Raw genomic sequence first — 20,533 nt, forward strand, 5'->3', positions numbered from 1 at the left:
AGTGTTTAATTGTAGACCCATTTAGGTTTTGGGTCATCAAAGTTTCAAATATACACGTTTGCTTTGTTTTGTTTGGTTCAGACAGACACTCAAACTGAGTTCATTTTTGTCATTTACTTCAGACTCAAATTCCAACAACATTGTACCTATGTACAGTATTCCTTGGTAAACCAAACATTAAACTAGGGGCTTAATGAAGGTAGCCCTTATTATTAAATGTGTTTACTTTTAGTTTATTTACTAAACATTTTGTTTAGTTATACACTTATCCAAAGCCTATCCATACCTTTGCACAACCACCAGAGGTCACCATGTCTATGTGATAGGAGACATGGCGTGATGCCATAAATTAAATTATAAGTAAAATTCTACACAGCCTTAACGAAATGATAATATTAATAAGCTGTAAGCAATGTTAATAGAATAAACCGAGTAGATATTTTTTGTAGGTCTAAAACAATATTGACGACATTTAAATTAATGATTAAGTGTAAAATATTTAATGGCAAATAGATCATATTTTACTTGGTCACCACCACTCACTTGGTCACTCGTCAACAAATCCTCAGTGTGCATTGTGTTTAAATACAGTTACGTCACACAGCTGTTTTTTCTTCTTTTTTTACGTGACACAGATGTGTTCCATTGTTTACATGGAATCATATGGAATGTTCTGTTTATGACGTCGTAAAGAGCGTGGGCGGGCGGTCAGGGTATATAAAGCGAAGCGTGAATCGAGTCATTCTGAGGTAATTGTCGGCGGCATAGATATGTCCGGTCGGCGGTGTGGCAAATCTCCTAAACACCCCTGATTTCAATACTCTAAGATAAAGCGGGTTGAAAACATTGTTAAATTTTCGAAAAAATACTGGTGTTAGCTGTTCTCTATATGTAATGATTAAATGTTACTTATTTTTAATTATTTAACTTAATGTTAGCGATGGTAATTCAAGGTACGAGCTATCGTACGAAACAATAACACGTTTTTTAAATAGCGATGCAGCGATTTGTACATTAAGTTACTAGGTTAACATTTTCAAAACAATCCCATCATTATTGAGATTTGCCACCATTGTTTTCTGTTTTCGGTGTTTGCTCTTAGATTCTTTGATTTTTTTTCTTACCTCAGGTGCAGCGTGTTTTGTGTTTAAACAGAATCTAAAATAGTGCCCTGGTTGAGTAGGGTTCGGCATAAAGGGCGGGCAGGGGGCTGCAGTTCACCCCAGGGTCTCATTAAGAGTTAAAAGTAGGGTCTGCACTGTAAGGTAGGACGGTCGGAAACAGTCCAGTGCCTAGATTTTTTTAAATCTAATTTTTCAAAGTAAACACCAATGTGATTTAAGTTAATAAATAAAGGAGTGTATTTTCAAAATTATTTTGTTTCATGTGTCTTAAAAAAAGCTATGAACAGCTGCTATGCTCATTTTCTGTATTTGCTTTTCTGTTTCTCATCCCAAGGTAACTATAGCCCAGCTATAGACCCTTACAGCCCACGTGATCAAAATAGCCTGCGCACGCATTTTGGCAACAGAAGCAGTGTTATTCCCCATTGGCTCTAACGTGTTAGCAACTCAAAACGTTTATCAAAACGGTTTTCCAGCATCAAAGAGTCTGGTTGTTGCGTTTGGTTGCACTAATATAATATACTAATATATGTAATTGGCCATCTGCTAACGTCTTTTATACACTCCACTACACGGATCTGGTAGCTGTGTTAATAAAGTTGATAAAGTCAACTTTTTAAAAGAATTTTCTCTGTGTTGCTTTAATGCTGATTTACTTCCGTTGCCACAATGCGCGCGCATACGTTGCCACGTCATCATTGTGTACAAACAGTAAAAGAGTCTATTACGCAGTCTGGAACCTGCCTCCTTCAGTTGACACAGCATATATGGAAAGACTTCAGACGACTTCCATTACTGATTATTTTTTTAATTTACTGAATTGCTGCGTTTTATGTCTATTCTACATTTTATGTAAAGCTGCTTTCCAACATTACAATACAAATAAATGTGAATTCAACTGAATTGAATTAAATTGTCTTTTCAAATGAACTGAAAATGTCAATGTCAAGTTTATTTATATAGCACCATTAGGCTATACTCTAGCTGACTGGAATGTTCAGTCAATAAATCTTAAAGGAGCATTTCACCCGTAGAAACATGAATCTTTATTGAAAGTGCATCATATTTGTAGTCGAAATGTAACATACATTTAGAATTTGGTGCCTGTTTGAATGAGAAAAGGGGTGTTTGTAGTCTCACCCAACAAAGATATTGGACTTCCTGCTTTTAATGATGCAATTGATGATTTTTACATCATTGAAAGAAGGATGTGGAACACTGAAATCTGTATTTCTCCTGTCTCAGCGGCAACTGAGGAAAAGATGCACAACCATTCAAAAACATGACTGGGGTTCTAACTATACAAAGCTTAATGCAAATGGGTGAAGTGTCCCTTTAAATAAGGAGGGACCAAACCAGTTAAAGATTTAAACTATAAAATAAATGAAGAGTTTCGTTGCAAAACGAGATAACCACCATTTTTTTAATTGTTCAGAAATCTCCTTTTTTGGTTGTGCATTCCAATTAATTTCAATGCAATTGCAGTTGGTTTATTTTGATCTAAACCTTCATAACTTAAAAAATACAGCTAAGTAGCACCATAAAACAGAATAATAACATGATAACATAATAATCAACATGTTTTGACAAAAATGTAAAAAAATGGATTTATCTCGTTTTGCAACGAAAGTCTTCAAATCTTTTTAATTTCCCTATAAAGTGTTAATATGAACTCTGTGGGTGCAGAGGTGTATTTTTAATTGGTATTTTTGACAATTTTTTCCCTAGCTGACAGTGCACTCAAGGAACGTAACAGTGATGTAATGTGGTCCCGTTTTTTAGTAATTGTCAAAAGTGTTGCAGATGCATTTGAACTGCAAATGGGATAAAGCTAATCCAATAATACAATGAATTATAATTATTCAGCCTAAATGTAATAAAGGCATGGATTACTTTTTTTTACTAGACAGAATAGGTTTTACTTTAGCAAAGTAACCACTGTAGTTATGTCAAATTTCAAGTCAACAATTAAAAGATCAACCAGGTTTTAAGGCTTCACCGAGCAGGGTTATTTTGGGTGAACTAAGAGAATCTAATAGACCAACCATAATTTCAGTTCGACTCCCATTAAAATTAAGAAAATTTTAAGGCAGCCTTTAGATAAGACAAAAAATTAGATAATATCAAAGGAATTGAGAAACATCTTCTGCCATTAATTATGTATTACAGAGAATGGGTTTCATTCTTATATTAGTCATGTTCTAGACTTTACTAAGCTGAACACAAGCAAAGAAAGTTTTAAAACAAGAATTTTACAGCAAACTTTTATAATGGAGTTGGCCTCTATTGCTCAATGTTATTGCTTCCAAAGAATGTCTGTCTGTTTGATTTGTATTAAATGCATTGTTTTGGACTTCGCATCTATTTAGACATACTAAAATCAACCCACCGGCCATTCTGGATGTATTGTGTATAGGAGGTTCAGAGTGTCTTTTTCAGGTAAGACCTAAGTTTCCAGTTAAGCATTTCATTTGTCAATCCATGAGTCTTAACTCCCTGATGAAGAAAAGTGAACAGGCCTCCCTTTCTTTGTTCATTCCCATTCATGTTTGAATGTCTATGTAGGCTATAGTTAAATGTTTCTGTTTCTGTTTTGTTTTGGAATCATAATGTGGATTCAGGAATGGTTCAAATACACCTCAGATTTTTGTAAAATAATGAATTATGAATTCATGATGAATAACATTCCAGCGTAAACGTATTAAAAGAAAATGAATAAAATCTTTAAAAGGATCCTATGAGAACTGTCAATGTAGCGTTTTGATGTACCATTGGTTACAAGTACCAGTTCAACTGAATGATTCATTTTTTCCACTTAGTTTTTCCACTTTAAAACAGGGTGGAGAGTCAATGACAGATTTTTATAGGGAAGCTTGAATGCAAGAGTGAAAACACTAAAGACGCATTTATTTCAGGAATAGATGCTGTTCTGATGGAAACCCAGCTTTTTGTCTCCAGTAGGACAACAGTGGATTTAGCTGAATGAATTTCTGAAGAACCGGGACTCAGGATGATTCAGGACTGATCTGGCTCCTTAAGACCAAGGATTTTCCTGAAGAAAAAGATCAAAGATCAGTTAATATCCTATAATGAAAGTTCACACAATGAGCCCTAAAAGGGTTCGCTTTCAAGTAAGTGAGCTCTTAACTTTGCATGCTTTAATAAATGTTTTTGTTTGAGAAAATATTATGTCTTACAAATGTTAATTAAAACTGTTTTGTGGGTTTGGGTCAAAGTTTCAATTACAATTTTTTATTATTATTTTTTTTTAATTATATTTCATTATTAGTGGTCTTGTTTGATTTCATATACTCAAATACTACAATTTCAATGAGTTCCTTCAAACTTAACTTCCAGTACCATCATACTTTTGTATTAGCTATAAGTAGGGGTCAATAAATTGATGATGGTAGATCATAATTAAATAGATTTTTATTCATTTTTATTTTATTTACACTAAGAAATTGTAAAATATAAATGTCCCTAGACTCAAAGCCCACATTTACATCCATCACTTGTGCTGTGTTGAACAGAAATCCTCTCACACAGCCACTAGAGGTCACTATGTATATTCTATTCATCTTGATGTGATCAAAAAACATCCAAAGTGATGCTATAAATCAATTTGTAACAAAAAATTCCACAAAGCATTAACGAAATAATAATAAGCTATGTTAATATATTCGCTATGTAAACATACGAATAAGCTATAAAAATGACGAGGCGATTTGTACATCACAGATAACATTTTCAAAACAAATCCACCCTAAATGAAATTTGTCAACATTGTGTTTGCTCTTAGATGGTTTGATTATTTACAAACTGAGCATTTGAGTTTACTTGCTTCATCCTCGCTGCGGAAATTCGTGTCATGGGAGGGGCTTCTGCGACTCCGTTCGCTTTCTGTAATCACTTCACTACTCCTGCTCTGCAAAAAATTATTTTCAAGAAAAAAATATTAGTATTTTTGTATTGTTTTCAGTAAAAATATCTAAAAATTCTTAAATTAAGATGATTTGATGAGCAAAACGACCCAAATAAGTCTAACGGTGCGTTTTTAGCCCAAAGTTCAAAATCTTCAACTCATGCGTTTGCCGCGGCAACGCTCGATTCACGCCATTCGCACAAACTAGACGCGCGAATGAGGCAGAATCGCTTCTGCCGCGCTAAAAGCCTCATTCGCGCAGCGAGACCTCCAGATGCGCATCAACGCACATTGACATTAGCCTCTTTTACACAGTAATTCTGGTAAATTACCATGAATTTACCAGAATGAATTTACCAGTAAATACAAAAATGTGCTGTTCACACACGCAGTGGCGTTCCGTTATTTTACCAGTAAGACATCATTCACACATCAGTATCAAAATAGAGGGTTTTCACCGACGTCACGTTCTGGCCATTGTGGAGGCACTCGGTGTAAATAACTGAACGGAGTACAATGGAATATTATGCGCTTTGGATACTTTAAGTGAATGTAGACATGTCTAAACAAAAGAAAACACGTCCCAGATACAAAGGCATAGGTAAGGACTTGGACCACAAGAAAAGGCACGACATTTCGAGAAATTACAATTTATAGGCGGTGCAGATCCCTACGAGCTCCCTCTTCTAGGATCCGTGACGACCCGGCGATTCTTCCTTCAGTTGCATATCCCGATATAAGTTAGTGAACTACCTAGTTTTCATGCAGAGCCCATATGTCAATGTCAGCTTTATTTATATAGCAAATTTAAAATAGCCAGTGTCCTACCAAAGTGCTTTACAGTAAAATAAGCACAGTAAAAAATAAAAGCAATAATTGTTTTTACCATTTACTATTACAAATATTATCATTACAATAGAAAATGTGCTATGAGCAATTAAACACACTGGCATTAAGGCATTGCAGCGCAAATTTTATTTGTGTTTAAGTACATTTTGTGCATACACTACAAGTACATATTAAATACTTTTTAAATAAAGCACAACAAGTAGAAGCATAATTGTTTTATACTTTATGTACTTCAATCATATTTCTAATACAATAACTGTTACCACTCTTTTTCCTGAGCTTTACCAACCACAAGCGCCTCCTCTGATAATTTCTTGCATTCCTTTCCCTGGTTTTTAATCACTTTTGGAAGTCGATAATTATCCAAATGTTTTTCTCAATATGTCCTGTTGGTACCATCTCAAACACGGGAATAATTAACCATTTTCCTTGACGACGTTCGGCATATACATCAGTGTCTGTGCTCTGTTGTGATGCTGAGTGCCTCCAATATGTCGTCTTCCGCTCTTATGACGCGTCGTGAAAACCCTCTATACCGGTAAATTCGTTGAGAAAGCGGAAGTACCTGTAGCACGCGGCGAGCTCCGTGTTGTATTTGTAAACAATCCACGTCGTTCATATCCACGGTCCGTATTTTGTTGTTTTCACGTCTGTGGTAAACAGTCGCGAAGTTGCTCATGACCAAGCAACATTGAATGAGACGACGTCAAACCGAAAATGCGTTTTTAACATCAGTACTGTTTGCACTTTAGGCTTCACAGAGGGCGTGCTAAGGATGTCGGCAATTCGGCGGTCAGCTGTTTTTATCAACTTTGGTGAAGAAATGTGGATGTAAACTGCAGGTGTGCTCAACTTTCAAGCAGCATGTGTGTGGAAACGTCAGTAAACAGTGCGGGGGTAAACGCGTCATCTGTATTAAAACGCTATGATTGGCCCGAAGCTGTCAGCACGGTCTGACGTCGTCCGTTCTAAATGCCGGTAATCCTATAATTTTCGTTCACACACAGCGCTTACCGGTAAATTACTGGTAATCTTACAACCTGTCTTACTGGTAAATTGGGAGCACTGATTTACCGGAAAGGTTCTGTTCACACATGATCTGTTAACTGCAATTTACCAGTAAATTACCAGTAAAGACTGTATGTGTGAAAGGGACTATAGACTAAACATTGAAATCACTCGCGCTTGACGTCTCTACCGCGGCTGGTGTAGACGCAGCATTAGAAGTAGGGTGGGTTGGGAAACAGTGCAGGCCCTAGATTTTTTTTAACATTTAATTGTCAAAGGATGTACTGGTAAACACCAATGTGATTTAAGTAAATAAATAAAGGTTTGTCATTTATTTCATGTGTCATGATGTCTGCTGAGTTCATGGACATAAAGAGATGAAACACTAAAAGCTGAATCATACATTAACCTTAAAATGTTTACCTGAACACAGAAATTTTTAGGTGCCCTTCATATGGTTTCCATGGCCTGTTACACATGCCTTTATCGCAAAGACCATAATTTTGGTTCAGAGGTATTAAAGTTGAAAACTGTGAGTAAACACTGCAGCACCCCTATTTATGGTTATTTTATCACTTATCACACAGTTAACGCAGTTATTAAGATTCAATATGACATTCCTAGATTAGTTATATGGTATTTCAGGGTGTTTTAAGTCAGTCAGCAGTCTTCCCAAGTCTGCATGCATTGGTAGATATCTGAGGGTTTGGTTAGGGGGAATTACTATTGTGTGTGTGTGTAAGATTTCGAAACACAGAAGACCAAAATAAGATATGATTCAGAGTATTACAACACCCAGGCTTATGTCACAAAACCACCGGATTTTCCCATTTTTCTCTTTTAACAGACCGCGAGGCCTAAGTGACGTTTAAACTTCTAGCCTTTTAATGTGTTTGTAAGCAAAGCCGTGTCAAGCCAACATTGAAGTTTGACCTGGTGTACTCTTTCTCTATGCACTCCAGGGCAGTTTAATGGATTTAGAGGGAAGTTTATATTGTAACTGAATTTAATTTCATTTTGCTTATGTGGCTTGGCTTGAGATCAAGTGTATTGTAGAAATTAGATTTGTTCATACAGAAAATATTCTTGAATAGATGAGGTCAGGCAATAAGAAGAGCACCTTCAGTGCTACTGGGCTAATATTAGACATCTAATCGTATGAAACATTGTTTGTAAAATCTCTGCATCATGATGTTAAGATAAATTTCCCCAATGCACGTTCTGTCTGATGGATCCCATCTCTGCTGATCTGAGCTCTGGGTGGGTGTCTCGTTCCAGAGCCTGAACAAGTGAGGAACTCTTCAGATGTAAGAATGAAAGACTGCTCTGTGGAAGCAGAATGAATAAAGGAGGGAGGGTGAGAATGCGTGAGAGACCATGAGGGCTCGAGAAAGGGAAGGAGAGACAAATGGGTGGAGAGGAGAAGCATGTAGGTGGGGGAATAGTAAAAGACAGGATATTTCTCTCATTCTTCCACATAGTTCTGCATCATTTTCTATCCTGCTCTAGTGCACTTAACAGGTTTATGCACATGGTGACTTTGGTGAAGTGAACACGAGAACAACGACTTTCCTATCAACATGGAATTGACAAGTACCTGTATAACTATCTGAACTCATAGGTAAGGCTTTGATTGACAGCTGTGTTTGTGTGTGTGATTAATTCAAGTTCATTATAAGCAAAGGAAAAATTTTGCAAGTGGGTTTTGGCTATTTTGAACCTACTTTTAAAAACAATAAATTGTAGCTTACGCCCATCTCAGCTTATTTTAAACTTTGAAAAAGTTTGTCGGAATCAGCTAAAGTGAAAGAGGAACTGAATTGGAGTGAAAGAAATTTTCAGAATTATTTTTGACTATAATGTAATGCATGACACATAACTATGCAACATCTAATGAGCAAATTGACTTTGAAAAGCAGTATGACAGATTGCACATAGATTCTTCTTTAAAATGGTGTGTATTAAATAATGTCATCATTTTGTGTCTATGAGTAATGGAGAGTCTTACTGTGTCAATGATTGAGAGAGAAAATGGGCCGACCAGGCCAGCCTGGAAATCGTGGCCCTGACCTCAAGAATGGACAATGAAACTATTGTCCCAGTGGAGACAGCGCTGTGCAAACCACTGTGTTGTATGGCTTGTGTGCGCAGGAGGATTGTGCCCTGTCTGATGGTATTTGGAGACTTACATTGAAATCAGCAGATGGTTTAATAGCAAAAATTCCTTACCTGTCAGTCAAATGACTCACCTGTTTAATTAATCTAGAGCAGAGAGAGAGAGATAGAGAGAGAGAGAGAGAGAGAGAGAGAGAGAGAGAGAGAGAGAGAGAGAGAGAGAGACTACAGTAGAGCTGTCTAAATAGATGCTTTCATGAGCGAGAGTGAGAGATTAGACTGCATAAACAACACTGAATAAGTGTAAAGCAGCTTTGGTTTTGTTTAACTAATTGTTTTAATGACAGAAAGTTCCATGTACGAGTAAATTCGGCAAGGATAACATTAGTAACTCAAACAATATGTGCATGTATTCAGGATTGCAGAATCTGTGCACCTGTAATGCATTATTGAACATGAGAGGGACTGGAATCCCAAAGAATAGAAGGAAAAACAATAAGGAGAAATAAAACACCAGCACTGTTGGTGAAAAATAGCCAAATGTGGCGTGATTAATTAAGCTTTAATCCTAGTGTTCACACCTTCATTCAGTCTGGGTCTCACCAGCTCTAGTCTTTGCTTTAGTGGACACACCCACACGCCATAAACCATAGCCGATTTACTGGTCGATTACTTTTATGCAGTCACGCATTATTTTGCTCAGTTTTGCATGACATGGGCTGAATCCCAAACCGCCTACTTCCATACTATATAGTATGTAAAAAGCGCTACTTTGCATACTATATAGTATGGAAGTAGGCGGTTTGGGATTCAGCCATGGTCACGGATTTCCACCATTTTACGTGCCCCTGCCACGACTTTCTTTTCCGTGACAGTTTCACGTATTGGTTACTTAACTGTTTTTCCTATTTTCTTACAATTGTCGCTTTAGTTCGGGGTTAGAACAACTTTCTGTTACATAAAATGACATCCTTACCCAAACCCACCTCTAACCCTAACGTCAGGCGACAATGGTTTAAAAAGCATACGAAAAAATAGTATAAACCAATACTTTAAATGACATCCTAACGCAAACAGCAAATCTAACCCCAAACCGAAGCGACAATTGTTTAAAAATAAGAAAAACAGTTGAGTAACCAATAAGTGAAACTGTCACGGAAAAGAAAGTCATGGCAGGGGAACGTAAAATGGTGGAAATATGTGACAATGTCACGCAAAATAATGCGTGACTTTTTAATTGAAATTGGTTTGTCAAAAGCCTGGCGAAACTCCCAAATGATGGGAGCCCACAAAGTTGTATGGTATAACCTACAGCAGTGGTTCCCAACCTTTTTCCTTGGGGCCCCCCCATGTACATATTTAACAATCCGAGACCCCCCATATATAATGAAGAGTTTCGTTGCAAAACGAGATAACTCCATTTTTAACATTTTTGTCAAAACATGTTTATTATTATGTATGTTATCATGTTATTATTGTGTTTTATGGTGCTACTTAGCTGTAATTTTTAAGTTATGAAGGTTTAAATTAAAACAAACCAACTGCGGTTGAATTTATATTAATTGGAATGCACAACCAAAAACAAGATTTCTGAAAAATATAAAAAACGGAGTTATCTCGTTTTGCAACGAAACTCTTCATATAAATATTAATGCTATGCGCATAAACACCCACACACTATATATGGTAACTAAATTTAGTTTTAAGTATTTAATGACATTTTATTACATGAATACACAGGAAATGTTCCTTTCAACTTCAAATGTTTCCTTTTAGCCTAATATTTTCATTTTTACACAACTAGTAAAACGCAGTTGTTTATCTTTTTTCGGATTTTGTGTATGAACATAGAATACTGAATGTTTCCTTTTGATTTTGCCGTTACGAAGACAACAAGCACATGACTGAACAAGTGATGTGTGCGAGCAAAATTTAAATAATTATTTGATATAAGAGATATTTTTTGACTATCTTGGCACTGTAAGCATATGATTTTTGAAAAACTTTAAAAAAATAAATATTTTTATATAAAACTATTAGTGGAACATTTTATGCATCTTTATTCACCTTAAAGCATATCTGCTCCCGCGCCCCCCCTGTGAACTCTGGGGGACCCCAGGTTGGGAACCACTGACCTACAGTACCAATCAGGCCGATGGAAGAAGACACCTATTAATATTTGTTTCCGTATATTTGTTTCCAAGTATTTTAGTGATGTTTCGGCCTTTGAAAAATTAGAAAAAGTATGCTATGGTAAATCTCAAACTTGGAATTAAACTTAAAGCATCTGCTTTGACGGCGTACATCCTTAATAACTCTAAATCCCAAAAAGGTTCCCCATCACTTGTTGTGCAAGGTGTGTGAAACACACTGTAAAAAATGTCTGTAGAAATTACAGTATTAATGGGTATTACTGGCAACTAGCTGCCAGTAACTTACTGTAGATTTTACATTTATGTTATTTACTGGCTACATTTTGTTCAAAGTTAAATGAACATGACATTTTTTTTGACTTTATCTTCTACAGTAAGTTACTGGCAACCAGCTGCAAAATTACAGCAAATTTTTTACAGTGCAGAAACAGTGTGTGTGTATAAGAATATATGAATTATTTGATGGAAAACAGACTGATGTGAATATTTTAATTCCAATAGTTGTGTAAAAACATAATCTGAGAACACTGTATTCCTTTTAGGACAGCCTGTTCTCGAAACCATGAAGATAGTCTCTCATACCGCTTTGCCAGTGAGACAATCCCAGCCTTTCTTTTCTCACATGCTGATATAAACAGTATGCTGCGCATTTCTGCCACGCAAGCACTTTGGCTGTTTTCTATGGTGAGATCTGCGGCCAATTTATCTGACGCCTTGTTACTTTATTCTGATAATATACTGAGCGACCAGACTGTTACGAAATGCTAAAGGACTTATGGTCCTGCTGTCAAGGAATTTATGAGTAAGACCAAAATACTGGGCTTTGATATCACACGTGTTATTCCAAGATAGCGCTCCAGCATGAAATGTCGAATGTTATCCAGCAGCTAGCTAACTTTCCAGCTTGTATGCTTGCCATCGTTGGCTGTAGTAATCGTACATGTAAAGCTAAAGCAAGTCGATCTGAATAAGCACATCTGTTAAAATGCATTTTTCCCAAAGAAGTTTTAAACAGTCCCAAGTTTGCATAAACACACACTCCCACCCAAAACACCCACCATTGGGTAAGCTTTTCCTATTTGGTGCACTTTTGTTTTAGGTTCCTAAAAGGTTTATAAAATGTCCTTGTCTGACTGTATTGTTACATACACTGTCAGAAAAATGGTCCCTAGCTGTCACTAGGGCAGTACCCTTTTAAAAAGTCCCAATATGTACCATTTAGTTAGAGACATTTGGTACCAATATGTGCCTTTGAGGTACTGATATACACTCTTTAGTACCAATATATACCTCTGAATATAAACTACTTAGGTGCAAATGTGTGAAATGGTACCACCCTTGTGACAGTGTAAGAAACTTTAACAAATTCACAGAACCTTTCTATTGAGCAAAACATTTAATTTTAGGTTATTTGGTGACTCAACACTATCTCACGAGAATTTGTATATATTTTACGAGTTGGCTAACTACACTGGTAAGTTTTGGTACAATTTGCCTTGACCCCTATGACGTTGGGGTTAGGGGTTCGGTCTTCTTGTTGTTTTCTTCATGAGAATCATACATTTTTGCACGATTAACTTTGTATGAATTTATACGAATTAGCCAACTTGTAAGATATGTACGAAATGTCATGAGATCAGGCTAGGTGACCCTTTAGAGCACCTTTAAGAGTAGTGGAGTGGATCACACACCTACCCTTTAAATGTTAACTCTGATTGTTACTTGTGGTTCCCTACAAACTATTGATTTGAATATTATGGTTTTGGCAGATGTTGTTATTCAAAATAACTTGTAGTTCACTATTAGTTGATACGCATTATATATGATACATTATATGAATGAAGGTAATTTACTTGTCATTTATTTACCTTGTTATCAGAAATAAATTACTGTAAAAGAACTCTGTTGTTATTGTTTCTATGTGGAAGTCTACCGGAAGTTGCGTTTAGTCCACACAAGCTGTTTGTTTATGTTGTTGCTGCTGAAACCGTCTGGTTCCTAGACATTGAACATTGAGCTACAAGAACACATGAGTAACATTTAAATGCCTCTGGCAGATTCTTTTCTCAATTTGACAAAAATGTCATCGGTGGCCTAAAACAGAAGATCAAGAACTGCTTCAAATTAAACAACCAGTGACATTTATTCTTGTTTTTGGGTGAAAAGGGTGCAGCTGGAGAATGTTTATTCCCAGAGAGTAGCTGGATCTAAGGGTCATCCGAAAGGAAGCATCCCTGCTCGCGAGCTCACACCGGAAGCGTCCCCTCCGCAGCTGCGGTTGCTTAGCTGCTCCTCAGATGTGTTTGTGTTCATCTTTTATGTGTTTGGATTCACTCACCGTGTTCCGGTCATTGGCAGTGGACAAGGAAAAAAGCACAGACATCTTTCTTTCATCCTTTCTCCTTCAGACAAACTTTTTACTATCTAGCCTGCTGAGATTCATGGATTTCCCATGTTTTCCGAGAACGTTATCAAACAGTCTGGCTTGGTTTAAAATGAATCGTTGTCCGAGAGACCAACTATAAATGTTTGCTTAGTTCCGTGATGACTTTGTTTTTTCCAGCATCTTGTTTCCATAAATGAAAATAATTATGTAACAAATTCTCTTGAAGTGATTCATTATTGTTACAACATCAGCAGTTTATGCAGCTGTTACGCATCGAGTGGAAAACACCACTCGCTTTTGCTTCTCCGGAGGAGGAAAGCGCAGGAAGTGAGTAGGGGGACTCCACATGGAATAGCAGTCTTTTCCATCCCACACCTACGGGATGTAAGGAGTCTGATGTGGCTGAAATGAGTCTTTTCTGCTTTATTTGTAGGTACTACAAAAACTCCACACCTTCATTCTGACAGGCCTATTTTTGAGGAATCATATGCAGCTGGGTGATTCTCACGAAATCCAGATTTAGAAGGTGTCCAGCATCAGATTTTTTAAAAAGCCCTTGAAGCCAATTTTTTTTGCACATATAAGAATAAGGTCTAAACTTACTATAACCATTATTTTTAGAGGATTTAAAACATATTTCCTTTAGAATTATTTACATTTTTAATAGAATCATTATAAAAAAATTGTCATTACCCCAACATGATATTACATTAAATATATGCATTTACAAACTCATGTTTCGGTAATGAGAACTAAAAAGTTGTCTAGGTACTATGACAAAAAGAATTTCACTTTTATCTGGAGAGAAAAAAATAAGAACTGCTTACCTGGTAGCCATCTTGAGAGCCCTAATGCTGTTTGTACTCAAAAAGTCAAGCAATCATGACTTAAATTTAGCATTTTGGATCCATAACTTAACTATCTCAGTTAATTTAACTTATTAACTTATATAAACCATAAACTTAAACATTCAAGTGCAATTAACTTAAGATTATCAGTTCAAAATGCTGTGAGGAATACCCATAAGACCTTGCGCCTGAAAATTTTGAATGATTTATCTTTGGTCCAAGAATAACAACAGATAGGACTAGGGATGCACCGATATGGAAATTTTGGCTGATACCGATAACCGATAACTCTTTATATTTGGGGGCCGATAACCGATATATGTACAGTATAGGCCGATAAATATTCATATTAATTTCACAATGAAAACTCCCAGACCGGGGACATCTTGTCTTTGCGCTAGACTAGCATACTCTTCTTAAGCCAGCAACATGTGTCATCTTCGTGCTATGTCACAGAAAGCACCAATCAAAACTCCACATGGCCGCAATGAGCAAGTGAAGTGGTTCAACAAACCAAAATAATCCATAATTTATCGGCTTTCATTTATCGGACTAATTTTGCTATCAGACCGATAACCGATAATATTAAAAATAAGCAGTTATCGGCCGATAACGATATGTCGGCCGGTATATCGTGCATCCCTAGATAGGACATATGAACCAGCTGATAATAACATTTCTTAGAGTTTTACACGTTTTGTAACATTATTGATGTTTTTTTGTAAATTATAGGTTTTTTTTTGTGAAGTCACCATTCAGGTAATCAGTGTTTCCTTTAGTAAGCATGCACCACATTTAACTCATTGTATTTCTCTCCACTAAAATGAAGATTCACGTGAACAGTGCAGTTTGATGTTTGCTTCTGTGGAGAATTAAGTTCAATCATTGATTGACATCGAGTCAGTCCTGAATATCTTTCATTACACATTCTTATATAAAGTTAAATGACAATTTAAGTTCAGTCTTTATGAAATTAATTGTTTAAGTGCACAGTACAAACTCCAAGTGTGGTGAACTTAACAATTTAAGTTCAGTCTATGTGGCCACCAAGTTAAGTAAACTATATAAGTTTTTGGGAGGCCCAATTACTTAATTTAATTGAGTGAATGAGTTTACTCAAATCAATTGAGTTCAGTCAACTTATTAGGTTTTTCAGTGGCACAGTCAATTTTGTACATTCCAACAATTTTTTTTTTTGAAAATGTAAGTTCCTTAAGGGCTTAAACAATGATTGAAAATTGTTGCAGAGATGAGAAAATTGGTCTTGGACACATTTATATTCCTTATTATTGTCTCTCCATTTACCTATGATCACCTACCATATGTTTCTTTACAGTAAATGTTTATAGTATAACATGTTTTGAAGATTTTAATTTTTTAGATTTTTTTATTATAAATATTTCCATGTCAAAGAACCCAAATCCAGTCATGGACACCAGGCGGTAATGAAAATTTCCCTTTAAATGTGGAAAAAACAACAAAATTAGTTGGTATGATGTCATTTGAAATCATGATCAAAATAGTACATGAAGAGATGTTTGTAACTGTATGCTTCTTATTTTGATACTCTTACTTTGCATTTACTTTTTTGTTGACACCTCATAAGTCTAATTTCGCGAGAATCACCCAGCTGTCTCTCCCTCTCTCTCTCTCTCTCTCTCTCTCTCTCTCTCTCTCTCTCTCTCTCTCGCTCTCTCTCTCTCTCTCTCTCTCTCTCTCTCTCTCTCTCTCTCTCTCTCTCTCTCTCTCTCTCTCTCGCTGTGGTGATAGTGTGTAATTCAGTCCCGCAGAACTTTAGTACTTTCAGTAAGAGACATGAGTGAGGATCAGACACAAACAAACAGTGAGAGTTGGACTGTAGATGGTCAGCTGAATGCTCAAAGGTGTAAACACAGGACATAGCGGAGATAGAGTTTGTAAACAAGGCCATGCATCAACAGAGCGCAGATTTTTTGGGCTAATATGATGGTGAGTGGGCTTGTTATTGATTATTGTTTCTTAGTATTAGTTTTCATTTCTTAGTAACTCTGTAATAGGTGTTCAGAATAATTTTGACTCCTACATTACTTCAATTCAAAGAGGAGTTTTATATGCAATGATAGTGTTTACAGGTATAAAAAGTGTTTTATTCACTTCGCTCAGAAATGAATACAGGTACGTTATATTGCCCATGATATTAAAGTATTTGAATATAAATGTTTTGCTTTGATTTATAGTTTAAAGTGTTTTATATTGTTTTCACTGCTGCATGTCTTGGCTGGGCATCTAGAAAAGGTAGTTCTCAATGCAACTAACCTGTTTAAATTAAAGTGAGAAATAATTTATAAAAATACATTGGAGAATTTGCAAGCTTCCAAGATTGAGTTCTTTGGTTACATCTCAGATTTGTGTACTCAAAGTCTACATTCAGCTATACTGTTATATCCCCATGTTCCTGCTGTGGTTTTCTCACTTCTTCCTGTAACTCTAACATACTGTCATGTGTCTCTGTGTGTGTTTGTGCTGTTGTATGTTTGTGTGTGTAGCCTGTATGATTATAACCTCTGTAAGAGGAGCTTTGTGGTTTGTGCCATGTGGTCGAGTCTATTTTTTGCTGCGGAGGGCAAGACACAGTGGCATAACTGCAGGCTTAATGACATGTTTTAGAGTCCCACCTCTTTCCAGTATGAAACACTCCTGCCAGCTGACGTGCCAATTTTATTTATGTGCAAATATGACCCTGGACCACAAATCTAGTCTTAAAGGAAAACACCACTGTTTTTCAATATTTTACTATGTTCTTACCTCAACTTAGACTGATTAATGCATACCTATCTTTTTCAATGCGTGCACGGCATCTTTGTACAGCGCGTTTTGAGTCTGTTAGCATTTAGCCTAGCCCCATTCATTCCTTAGGATCCAAACAGGGATGAATTTGGAAGCCACCAAACACTTCCATGTTTTCCCTATTTAAAGACTGTTACAAAAGTAGTTACACGAGTAAGTATGGGGGCACAAAATTTTTTTTAAGTGGATAAAAAAATTTGAAATATTGTATGGCAAAAGAGCACTTCGACCTCAGCGTGCAGTAACATAATCACTTCTTTTATGTCAAAAATCTTTAGGAAATAACGAAAAGATCATTATTTATATTTATATATTCTTTATATACACTCACCTAAAGGATTATTGGGAACACCTGCAATTTCTTATTAATGCAATTATCTAATCAACCAATCACATGGCAGTTGCTTCAATGCATTTATGGGTGTGGTCCTGGTCAAGACAATCTCCTGAACTCCAAACTGAATGTCAGGAAAGAAAGGTGATTTAAGCAATTTTGAGCGTGGCATGGTTGTTGGTGCCAGATGGGCTGGTCTGAATAATTCACAATTACTGGGATTTTCACGCACAACCATTTCTAGGGTTTACAAAGAATGGTGTGAAAAGGGAAAAACATCCAGTATGCGGCAGTCCTGTGGGTGAAAATGCCTTGTTGATGCTAGAGGTCAGAGGAGAATGGGCCGACTGATTCAAGCTTATAGAAGAGCAACTTTGACTTAAATAACCACTCGTTACAACCGAGGTATGCAGCAAAGCATTTTTGAAGCTACAACACGCACAACCTTGAGGTGGATGGGCTGCAACAGCAGAAGACCCCACCGGGTACCACTCATCTCCACTACAAATAGGAAAAAGAGGCTACAATTTGCACGAGCTCACCAAAATTGGACAGTTGAAGACTGGAAAAATGTTGCCTGGTCTGATGAGTCTCGATTTCTGTTGAGACATTCAGATGGTAGAGTCAGAATTGGCATAAACAGAATGAGAACATGTATCCATCATGCCTTGTTACCACTGTGCAGGCTGGTGATGGTGGTGTAATGGTGTGGGGGATGTTTTCTTGGCACACTTTAGGCCCCTTAGTGCCAATTGGGCATCGTCTAAAATGCCACTGCCTACCTAAGCATTGTTTTTGACCATGTCTATCCCTTTATGACCACCATGTACCCATCCTCTGATGGCTACTTACAGCAGGATAATTCACCATGACACAAAGCTCGAATCATTTCAAATTGGTTTCTTGAACATGACAATGAGTTCACTGTACTAAAATGGCCCCCACAGTCACCAGATCTCAACCCAATAGAGCATCTTTGGGATGTGGTGGAATGGGAGCTTCGTGCCCTAAATTTGTGCCACAAATCTCCATCAACTGCAAGATGCTATCCTATCAATATGGGCCAACATTTCTAAAGAATTTCAATGCCACGTAGAATTAAGGCAGTTCTGAAGGCGAAAGGGGGTCAAACACAGTATTAGTATGGGGTTCCTAATAATCTTTTAGGTGAGTGTATATATTAAGTATATATTCTACCGTAAATATATATAGAAACTTTGATGACTTAATTAATGACTTCATTTGGACAACTTTAAATGTGATTTTCTCAATTCTCAAATTCCAGATGTTCAAAAAGTTGTATCTCTGCCAAATATTGTTCTATCCTAACAAATCTTAACATCAATGGAAAGCTATTTATTCAACTTTCATATGATGTAAAAATCTCAATTACAAAAAACTGACCCTTATGACTGGTTTTGTGGTTCAGGGTCATGAACGCAGGTAGGATATAACAGGTACAACAAGTAAAATTTGCCTGATTGTTTACATTGTTTACATTACTTTTATTCAAAGCAACGTACAGTCGAATCAAGCCATATGTTTTATAAGCATGTGTGTTTCCAGAGAATTAATCCCACAATGTTTGTGTTGCTTACACTATGATCTACCAGTTAAGCTACAAATAATGTTTGTATGACATGCCCTTATAATAATGTTTTTGTCTGTGTGTCAATGCAGGTTTGTTTATACCTGAGGGCCAACATTCCTAAATATCCTCACAAACGTAGCAATACATTACAAAAACAGATTTAGGAGGCAGTTTTACATCAAACCTAAAGGTCTGTGTGGGGGTCAGGGTTAAGGCATTTAAAATATCATTAGCCTGGTATTGAAACAATGGAACTCCTGAGATATCTCTTTTAATAAAGTGAAACAAACCTGTCTGTGTATGCGAGATGGTCAGAGCAGTGACCATAGTGACAGTGACAGAGGCTTTCTGTTCTCTGGGTCAGACACTGGATCCGATTGTGAAAGGCGGCTTTCTGCGACCAGCTGCACTTACAAACATGACATCAGGAATGAAAGAGGAGAGAGGTTAGCTAGGGAAAAGAGGAAGTTTGGTTATTTTACAGCTGTCTTCGGCTATATATTTTCATAATCTCTGCTTTATTAATATGCATATGCAGTAACCAGCTTGTCTTTGCTTGTTTGGAGAAGCAAGCGTCTCATTCCAACAGTTTCATTGACTGGACATGCCAGCAGATGAAATAGTTTATTGTGCATTTGCAGTAGCCTCATAGTGCTTTGCCTATTCTTACAGACACACCTTATGGATTGTGAATTGTTGGACAACTGGCAGAATAAGGTAATACTGATTCATGCCTTCTGAGTTTAGATTATTAATGATGGTTGTTTGCAATACAAAAAAAAAAAACATTAAAATGTATATTTATAGTATATTATTGCATACTGTATCTTCTTATATGTGACCCAGTCTGTGAAAACCCAGCTTGAGTAATTTTTGTCATTTACTGTTTTCTATATAAAATCATATAATGTTAAGAACATACTGTGAAAATATAAAATCAATGCAACACTGATGCTTCTTATCCCATAATTTCACTATAAGATGTCAGCCTGAATTGAATTTCACAGACAGGGTCGCATTCACATAATAAGTCTTATTGGTTTGCTGATCTTAGTTTATTTTAAAGGAATGCAAAATACTGAGTCAGTATATGTTTACTATAGATTATTATACACACAGACAGGATACAGACAAGCCCACACTAGACCCTGATGCTCGGTTTATCTTGTGGGTCTGTTTTCCCATGTGTTTTGTCTGAGGGACTGGAAATACCCCCTGGAATGAGGGGTATAGAGCAGGGGTGAGGTGAATATAGGGGGATTTCAGGTTAGAGATGCTTCAAAATGACAGATCTGTTGTGATGTGTTTATTGACCTTATGTCTGCCGGTTCGTTTACGGTAATATGCTTGTGTCTGTACCATAGATAATCGTCT

The 20,533-nt window shown here is 36.6% G+C and overlaps 1 protein-coding gene across 19 annotated transcripts in view; it reads left to right on the forward strand.

Annotated features, from left to right (window-relative positions):
- Positions 1–4,184: 4,184 nt before the first annotated feature.
- The window catches only part of phldb1a (pleckstrin homology-like domain, family B, member 1a), a 63,753-nt gene continuing 47,404 nt past the window's right edge, over positions 4,185–20,533 (forward strand). For 5 of the 19 annotated variants that reach the window (XM_055199362.2, XM_055199365.2, XM_073860987.1 and 2 more), the window contains exons 1-2: positions 16,189–16,376; positions 19,832–19,876. In XM_055199362.2, coding sequence (XP_055055337.2) covers positions 16,371–16,376; positions 19,832–19,876 — 51 coding nt within the window. In that variant the 5' untranslated portion in view covers positions 16,189–16,370. Of the gene's footprint in view, positions 4,256–8,311; positions 8,528–16,184; positions 16,377–19,831; positions 19,877–20,533 lie in introns of those variants that run through there. The other 14 variants (XM_055199372.2, XM_073860988.1, XM_055199373.2 and 11 more) reach the window with 6 other exon arrangements.

The sequence above is a fragment of the Misgurnus anguillicaudatus genome, chromosome 22 (assembly GCF_027580225.2).
Source record: "Misgurnus anguillicaudatus chromosome 22, ASM2758022v2, whole genome shotgun sequence".
Taxonomy (NCBI): Eukaryota; Metazoa; Chordata; class Actinopteri; order Cypriniformes; family Cobitidae; genus Misgurnus; species Misgurnus anguillicaudatus.